Below are 9561 nucleotides of genomic sequence, written 5' to 3' on the forward strand. Positions count from 1 at the left end.
AGAAGAGAAGATAGTCTTTGGGGGTTTCTTTCCCACACTCCTAGATGCATTAGGGCTCACAATTAATTGTCACCATGATTTGCTCATTGAATAAATTTCTTATATATATATATATAATACATTAGAAAGCAAATTGTCCACACACACACACACACACACACATCTTCTAATATTATATTATGTGCACTTGTAAGAGAGAAGAGAATATACATACCTATACATATATACACACACATGTTATTATGTATGTATGTATGTATACGTATATATGTATGTATCTATAGGTATGTAAGCATGTATATATAAATAGATCTATATGTATGTCGACGCACACACATGCACAACACACAGACACGCACATGCACACAAACACACACTCGCACGGATGGACACACATGCACACACACACACACACACACACTCAAGCTTGTACATACACATACATGCGTATACATGCACATAAGCACATACATATACACATACACAAGCTCATGTGCACACACATGGACATTCAAAACACATGCATGCTCACATGCATACATAGACGTAAACGCATACACATTTGCCCATGGTACATGCACACACTCACACACACAGACAAAAAAAGATGCACACACGAATATATTCACATGCTCACACACACGTACATGCACACACTTGCTCACACACACGTACATGCACACTTGGACATGGGTACACACTCACACACACGTACATGCACACACTTGCACATGGGTACACATTAACACAAACATACACACCACGTATACACTCACACTAGCATATACGCACAATCAAGACACTTGCACGATGCATGCACACATGGAGTCCACATTACAGAATCACACATACGTGTGTATGTGCATACACAATCACACACATTAGCACGCAAAAGAAAGACAAAAGACTTTGTATGTAATCACACTTATCTAAGAGTGAGCACACCTCACCATGCATCCCCATGTATTAAAATTTAATATTAATTAAAAATATATGTGTATGTGTGTTTATTTATTTTACACACACACACACACACACACACATCTATATAGGTATATGTCTCTAAATATAATAAAACATAATATTATAGATAATATATATTTACATGCGTGTGTGTGTGAGAGAGAGAGAGAGAGAGAGAGAGAGAGAGAGTGCATACATGTACATCTATGTGTGTGTGCTTGAGAGAGAGTGAGATGGGGTAGGCCTAGGGAGAGAGAGAGAGAGAGGTTTAAAGAGGGAAAGGGTGAAAAGAGTGAAAAAGAGAGTGAGAGATAGAGGATAAAAAGTAGTTTGTAATAAGATATAAATAAAATAAAATAAAATAAAAAATATATGTATATGTGTGTATACATGTGTGTGTTTTTATTTGCATTTATATATTTATACATATATATGTGTATTTAAAAATATGTGTTTATATTTTTAAATACACATATATATGTATGTATCAGTATATGTGTCAATGTATAGGCATATGTATATACTAATATTTACATGTGTGTTGGTGTGTGTGTGTGAGAGAGAGAGAGAGAGAGAGAGAGAGAGCTTCTATATGTGGGAGAGTGTGTTCATACGTGTGTGCGTGTGTGTGTGAGAGAGAGTGCAGCTGTGTGTGTGAGAAAGAGAGTGCAGGTGTGTACATATGTGTGTGTGTGTGTGAGAGAGAGAGAGAGAGAGAGAGAGGGTCATGTGCATGTGTGAGAGAGAGAGAGAGAGAGAGAGAGGGGCATGCCTAGAGCGAGAGAGGGAGTGTGTGTAGACGCTTCGGTCCAAATTCCAAAACTAGTTGTTATCATGTAACCATTTGCATTTATGCCTGCGAAATGCCGGGCGCCCAGCCTAAAACGCTCCAGAAGTCTAGTACACAACGGACGGGACAGGATAAGAAGAGGGACGGACCGGATGCGTTGTTCCAGCTGGCTGCGAAATCTAACCCATCCTTTTTCAAAAGCTTGACTTCATCATCTTCATCTGTGTCAGAATCGCCAGCAGATGTGGCCTGTTTTATGCGATCTTTGCAGCGGTGTGTTGTCTCTTACTGCAACAGTTTTAGGGTTTCCAAAGAGCATCTGAAGCTGTAGCTGGTGCCGTATTTTGCCTTCTGCGCTTCTGCATTCAGCAGATCGGCCAGCATGAGCACCGAAAAGGCACGCGAAAGCCATGTCTACATGGCGAAGCTTGCGGAGCAGGCCGAGCGATACGACGGTCAGCGACTAATCTTCGCTCTTTCCTCCGTTGTTGTTAGGTTTTATCATCTCTTTGACGTTTCTTAGTGTTTCTGTTCCCCGTGATGTTTGTGTCGTGTAAATTATTCTTTTTATTCTGTTTCTGTGTTTTTAGAGTTCCCCATCGTCCCTGATGTATCCCTTTTTGTGTTTTTAAGCCTCTTTTTGTGATTTAGGGCAGTGTTTTTTTCTGTGCTTGTAGGTTTTTTATTATGTGTAGGTTTTTTTTTTTTTTTGGAGAGTTTCTGCTGCTGCCGCTGCTTTAGAGGCTTCTCATCTGGCGAAAAATTGCAGCCTTTTGCTTTGAGGTGCCAGTCACTCGTCCTCTCAAAGCCAGATTATGTCTCATAAAACAAAAGAACCCTGCACCCAAACAGAAGCAGAAACATCGAAGGTGAACAATGGAAGAGAAATAGAATTAAACGTGAGTGACTAAGCTGGGTTTGGAAGATATTTTGGTTGCAAGTGGGCGGTAGTTCTGTGATAGTGCCTACGCCTCCCAAGAAGGAGATTGTGGGCACGAATCTACCCATGTGTCGCCTAATTTCGAAAACCTTTTTTGAAAAAAAGAGGAGACAAAAGTAGGACCGCCATTTGTTTAAGATTTGCGGAAGAGTATTCTGTGCTAGCAGCATGGTGCCTGATACGAGGGTTCTTGGAGTATATGGTCTCTTTTCCAAAGAAGTGCCTGAGAGTTTGTTGGAGTGTATGAATTCAGATTGGCTCCTCTGTCGTGCGGTGCAGGACTGTTCTGTTTAGGTCTTCTTTGCAACAGTGTTCTGGATTAGATCTACTTTGCAAAGGGTCTGTGACCAATTTGTGAAGATATGTTCTGTGGCTTTGAATTGCTTCTTTTATGAAGGGCACGCTTGTTCTATTTTATGCAATATAGCAGTTGTCTGAAAGCTGTTGGGAAAGAGGTTATTATTGCCAAATTTTTACAGCGGCTGCGGCAGCTGCGTCTGCATGTTTTTTAAGTGAAACTGGCTCACTTGTTACAATGTGTAGGCGGTCTTGCAGCTTTCTTTTTTTTCATAAACATTAAGGACCACATGACCATTCGGATTCTGAAATTTCAACAATGTGTCTGTGAAGTGGATGGTCTTGATTCTGTACAGATTATCTTGTATTAGAGTATGGATGGTCTTGATTCCGTATAGATTAGGCTTAACAAAATGTTTAGCGTGTGTTCCTAAGCAAGAGTCATCATGATGGAAATTTGCAAGTTACAACTTAGGATACTTTGTCCAGAGGTAGTTTTAGAGGTGTTCTGGTTTTGTGATTTACTGATTATAAGGCGTTGTGTTGTGGAATTGAAATGCACTGTCTTTAAAATCTGTGCAGAGATGGTGGAGTCTATGAAGAAAGTGGCCAAGCTGGATGTTGAGCTCACAGTTGAAGAGAGGAATCTGCTCTCTGTGGGCTACAAAAACGTCATTGGTGCACGCAGGGCTTCTTGGAGGATACTGTCCTCCATAGAGCAGAAAGAGGAAGCTAAGGCTAATGAGCAAAATGTCAAACGAATTAAAGAGTACCGGAACAAGGTTGAGGAAGAACTTTCTAAGATTTGTAATGATATTCTGATGATTATTGATGAGCATCTCATTCCTTCATCAGGCACAGGAGAGTCCACAGTCTTCTACTATAAGATGTAATCTTTTTGTACTTTAGAGGTGTTACTTCTTTCTTGCAGTTTAGCTGTGGAAATTTTATGCAAGCCACATTTTGGTTAGGTGTGCTATATTGATGTGAGCTCTAGTGTCGTTAGCACCCTTGCCTTTCTAAGGCTATTATTTACGAAGTATGTATGTTTGGACAAACAGGAAGGGAGACTACTTCCGATATCTGGCCGAGTTTAAGACTAGCAGTGAAAGGAAAGAGGCTGCAGATCAGTCTTTGAAAGCTTATCAGGTGAGGTTCTTCCCCTTTCAAGATTTGTCAGATCAATCTTTGTTAAAGGTTTGAATTGTGTGGGCCAGGATGTGCATTCAGGCAGCTTATTGTGGTCGTTTAGTGTCATCTTTATTCTTGCTGGTTGCTTAATGTTCCCGGTTTAGCACTGCTCTTTATGTTGTTTTTGCAGGCAGCCTCCAATACAGCAGGGACAGATCTGCCACCAACCCATCCTATCCGTCTTGGACTAGCCTTGAACTTTTCAGTTTTCTACTATGAAATTATGAATTCTCCGGAGAGGTAAGCAAGGGAACTAATCTTGTTAAGCTGGTTGATGTCTGCTTAATGTCTTGTGGTGATGTGTTCAGAGCTTGTCACCTGCTTGGTTAATGTCTTGTGGTGATGTGTTCAGAGCTTGTCACCTAGCCAAGCAGGCCTTTGATGAAGCCATAGCGGAACTTGATACTTTGAGTGAAGAGTCTTACAAGGACAGCACACTTATTATGCAACTACTGAGAGACAATTTGACGCTTTGGACTTCAGACCTTCAGGAAGATGGAGGTATAGGAGCCTATGCTGGCGCAACTTAATTTGTTCTTGAAGAATCTGGTGCTTCGATAAATGTTTAGTTTCATGTGCACAAGTGCCACCTAGCTATAAGCACTTGTGCAAGGTTGTGACTTGTCTAATATCACAAGTGGTAACTTCTATAGACTGCTGCAGGAGATGACCATATAAGAATGGATGACTCTGGAAAGGTTGACAACGCAGAGGTAATCCTTTGTGCTGAATATGAGATTTGGTGGAGTCAGTCCAGGGGCTTAGTATTCCAAAGCACTAACATATGGTTTATCTTGTTGCAGTGATGGCTGGGGAAGAATGATTGAATGTGTCTCTGGCTGGGAAAATACCACTCTTTGCATGAAATGTGTGTTTTGGTAGCTTGTCGTTTATTGCTAGCACCCTTTTGTGTGCCATGGATGCCTCCATCTCTGTTTAAATTCCTGATTTCCTTGCTTTTTTTTTTTGTGTTTTTTTTGGAAAAGGGAGGTGTGTACCGCCAATTTTAAGCGGCATACTCTGTTTGGGTGAAGTTCAAGAACCAGGCTACAGATTTGCATTTCCAATTTCTAATTGAGGGATTGTTGCTATGGAAGTTTGAAGAAGATCCAAGGCTTTTTAACCAGGTCTCTAGGTTTCATCTCCCTAGGCAGTATGGTTCTTCTTAATGCTTTAATCTCTTAAGGCTTGAAATTGAAGCTCCTAGATGATGTCTGCCAAGCTGAGGGGTAGGCCCTGTAAAAGTAGTTGGTGTTTTGGTTGAGTTGTTGGCATTGCTATCTTAGCATGTCTGATCGATAGTCAAATTTGACTTGGCTGTCAGTGGGGAAAGCGAGCAAATAAGCATGTTCTGTCCACCATTAGTGTAGAGATAATTGTGCATCTACGTGGTCTTCATGCCTACAGGTCATAATGATGCTATGTATGGCTAGCTGCACCCAAGATTGGAACGTGTGCTTTCCTTAACTTGAAATTTCTTGTGGAGTTGTGGAATTCCCTTTGCACATTAATGCCTTCTCAATTACCTGTGTAATGAACAAGCCTGTAAGCCATCGGTTGACTCAATAGCCACACGTTTGGAATGTGTGCCATCCTTCCTTGAAATTTCTTGTAGAGTTGTGCAATTTCTTTTGCACATCGATGCCTGAAAACTTCTCAGCTGCCAATAGTGAACAGCCTGTAAGCTATTGCTTGCCTCAAATTGCTTTGAAGAGCAACAGCTCTTACGGTAACTGTTCATGTCATGCCTCGTTTAAAGGTCAATTCACTTATTCCAAACAATTCACCCACCCATCTAAGGTTGAGTAAATAAAATCAAAAGACTAGTCCTGAAAGCATCCTATGCAGACAGTCGTATCATTCGGATGTGTAGTAGTCATCATTTCGATGTGCACTAAGCAGAGTATCCTGCTACTTATATCCAACCTAGTGGCAACCATTTGTGGTTGATAAAAGGCGTTTATGTCGTGCCCTCTTGAAGAAATAATTTATACCATTTGGATGTGCACTTGGCAGTAGCCTGCCACAAAATTCGCTAATGTTGGCAGCCGTTTTTTTTTGGTTTTACGCAAAATCTCACTCTAGACCGTTTCGTTGCACTCCACATTGGTGTCTTCACCTCTTTAACGTTTTTTATAACAATCATTCTGGCCGCCTCCATTTGGAAACCAAACATCACATTATCCATATGCCAATTTCCACAGTAACGAACTTGAACAATACACGTCAATAGGGCACCGAAAGACTACTTTGTGGACATGAAAAGATTTTATCAGCTTCTGAGATTCTCTAAAGGTTTTCTGAGCTCCTTCTTTGAAGAAAAAAGTCGAGAATATCTTCCGCTTTTAGCATGCACCTTCCCTTCTCTATCTATAACCTTCGAGCCTCAGCATATGCTTTTCTGATGCAGGCTGCATGCCGTGGTCGCATCGCTCTCGCTCTCTCTCTTTCACCTGCATGTCCTTTATAGCGTCTCTCTCTTCGCTCATCAGTTTCCCTCTTTTTTTTTTTTGACTAACCGTTTGTGAAGGGGGAAACTCTTCCTTTTTCGGGCCAGCATGCATACCTCTTTCTCTGTCCCCTATGTGCTTAAGCACATACGAACGGACTCTCTCTCTCTCTCTCTCTCTCTCGACGCTGAGGCTGGGCAGAGCGACATCTCCGTCTCCTCTCTCTGAGGTCGAGTAGACTGCATCGCAAGCATCTCTTCTATCTCTAGCTTCTCTCTTTTTCTACGGGGTAGTAAGGTTATTATTGCCCGGGCATTAACTAACGCGTGAGATAGAAAAGACCTATTTATTATTATACCCATTTAATATGGAGCCATTTTGCTTGAAAATTTGAATGGTTTTCCTAGAAATATATCTTTTCTTGCATGAAGGTACCACACTACCATATACTGTGTGTGACAACAAGTTCTCAAGAGTCTCATTAGACATGGAAATTTGAGAAGGCACACACAATGTGGAGGTAGTATTGTATTAATAATGACACCCACACCATTACACGGATGCTCTGTTTTTTTTTAAAAACAAACTAGTTAAACAAAGGTAATTTCGAAACGTTATTGGTCTTAGCTATAGAAAAAAGTCAAAAATTCGGAATCAAAGTGAAGGCAAGGATAAATTTCAATTAAGAGAAAAAACACAAAGCCAAGCATTTCTAGCATTGATGTTGCAGTCCAATTGGTAGGGTGTTTGTTTGTAGGATGTGGAGGATTTTGGTTTCAAACCCCATTATCTACAATGTTACAATTGATGTTCTTTTGGAAAATTTCACACATGGTCTTTGGTGGGACAAGGAGTTTGTTTAACTTAAGAGCTTACCTTCGCCTTGTTGTAGCATGTGTCATTAGGCTTTGCCTTCGAGCTGCAATTGAGACTTCTTGGTGTGGGTTTGTTAGCTTGTTTGTCGTGTTCTCACTTGGTTATCATACCAAAATGCTCTTGTGAATGATGAGGGTAAAGGAAGAGCTCTATTTGCCTAGATGGAGGTAAATCTAGATTGGTCTTTTCATGATGGTTGTCTCACAACTGGTGAGGGAAGAAGAAGCTAATGCAAGAGGGATACTTATGAACCATCCTATATAGCATGCATCTATCAAGTAAGCAAGATTGAATAGTATAAGCAAGCATAAGAATAGAGAAATGGATGTCACACGTATTCAATTGCATGGGAATGATTTTGTATTGCTTATTGTCCAAAATGACTTATGTACAAGTGACTAGGTTTTACATCACGTTGGTTAAACTTAAAAAATGATTTGTTCTCTAATACTAGCCTTAAGGAATTCACGAAGTCGTTACTTTCTCTATTTGACATTATATAAAGTCGCTTTATATTTTCTAGCATTGTCTTACAAAAGGTAAGTGTCTACTTAAGCGGGTAATGAATTACAGTAGGTTGGACGGGTGAAATCATGTTAACCTACGGAGTGGTTAATATACCCTCTTTCCTAATGGTGATTGCATTCTCATGTCACCCAAGTTAGTTGGTGAAGTTGCTGTCGGGATGGAAAGGTGTGGATAGTCTAGGATACGTTATGAAGTTGGTAGGTGAGATCAAGTTATATGGTTCGAGATTGATTCTTTGGTGAGAAGATTTAGGTAGACTGGTGATAGGTAGCTTGTTAAAGTGGCATAAAAGGTATAGGCAATGTAGAAGTTCTTCACGACGAGGTCTCCTTCTGTTGTGAATATGGAAGGGACTCTTCAAAATTAGGTAGAAGTGTTCGGTATCTTGTGATTGGTTGAGTGAGCATTTAGACCACCATGGAGGAATCATATGCATGGGTAGATTATTTCTTCTTGACGATATTGTATTATATCCATACTCATAGCATGATACCTAGAGATTGGACTTCTTTGTGGCAAATATATCAACCAAGGCAAGGTTTTGTTGGTGTTGAATTGGAGTTGAAGTAGAGGTTGCTTGCATTGAAGATCTTGGAAGGTATTGTTGGTGTTGAATTGGAGTTGAAGTAGAGGTTGCTTGCATTGAAGCTCTTGGAAGGTATTGTAAGATGAAGGATTTTCCAAGGGGTGGGTTGTACCATGGATCGTCATGGTTCTCCCATCTAGGTCTCCACATCCAAAGATGTACTTAGAGGATTGGTGTTGATGACGTTTGTTGTAAGTGTATGTGCATAATGTTAACCACTTTGTAGGTTAATATGGTTTCGGTTGCTCGATTTATTGTAAGGTGCTTTGCTATCTTGCCTGCACGAATGAGCACTTATCTTTTGTAGAATGGTGCTGTAACATATAAAGCAAACTTATTATGCGCTTAATGTTAAATAGAAGAAGTTTATAGACTTAGTGTATATAGTTGCTTAAGAGTAGTAATAGAGATCAGACTATTTTTAACTTTGTTAACTTAGTGTGTGAACTAGTCACATGTATATAAGTCATTTTGACAATAAGCAATGGACAATATTTTCCTTGCAATAGTTTATTTGTGAGCTCTGCTTCTTTTCTCTTCTTGCTTGCTTGTATGCTATTAAAATCTTGCTTACTTGATGGATGCATGCTAGATAGGTTTGATTGTAGGTATCTTCTTGCATTAGCTTTTTTTTTCTCTCATCTTTTGCGAGAGAGAACCATCATGAAGGACCCTCTCTTTTTGCCTCCATCTAGGCACTGAGAGCTTTTCCTTCACCTCCTTGGCAAGAAGAGTTTCAGTGTGACATCAGAGTGAGGCTGCCAGCTATCACACCTACAATAAGAAGAAGTTGCTTTTGTGGCTTGAAGGCAAGATCCAACACACATGCTTCGGACAGGTAAAACTTAAACATATTTGGCACCACCACTGGAGACTAGCCTAGGGCTTTCTGTCCATTCCAAGATATTGGGATTACCTAATATTTTTCGTTGTTGATTAG

General features: G+C 40.3%; 1 protein-coding gene across 4 annotated transcripts; it reads left to right on the forward strand.

Moving 5' to 3' along the window:
* Nucleotides 1-1976: 1976 nt before the first annotated feature.
* On the forward strand, nucleotides 1977-5287 carry LOC147641527 (14-3-3 protein 7-like). 4 transcript variants are annotated; one of them, XR_015264027.1, is made up of 8 exons: nucleotides 1977-2208; nucleotides 3573-3879; nucleotides 4052-4139; nucleotides 4312-4421; nucleotides 4534-4682; nucleotides 4835-4894; nucleotides 4985-5049; nucleotides 5168-5287. XR_015264027.1 is itself a non-coding variant. In XM_086786107.1 (7 exons), the coding sequence occupies exons 1-6, from the start codon at nucleotides 2136-2138 to the stop codon at nucleotides 4849-4851; spliced, it is 744 nt and encodes a 247-aa protein (XP_086642233.1). In that variant the 5' UTR covers nucleotides 1977-2135; the 3' UTR covers nucleotides 4852-4894; nucleotides 4985-5287. The 4 variants fall into 4 exon arrangements, 2 of the variants coding, with proteins under 2 accessions (XP_086642233.1, XP_086642114.1); XR_015264014.1 differs by having other exon boundaries at nucleotides 4845-4894; XM_086786107.1 differs by having other exon boundaries at nucleotides 4985-5287.
* The last annotated feature ends 4274 nt before the right edge of the window (nucleotides 5288-9561 follow it).

This window comes from Cibotium barometz, chromosome 1, assembly GCF_041138505.1.
Source record: "Cibotium barometz isolate CiBa-2024 chromosome 1, ASM4113850v1, whole genome shotgun sequence".
NCBI classification, from domain to species: Eukaryota; Viridiplantae; Streptophyta; class Polypodiopsida; order Cyatheales; family Cibotiaceae; genus Cibotium; species Cibotium barometz.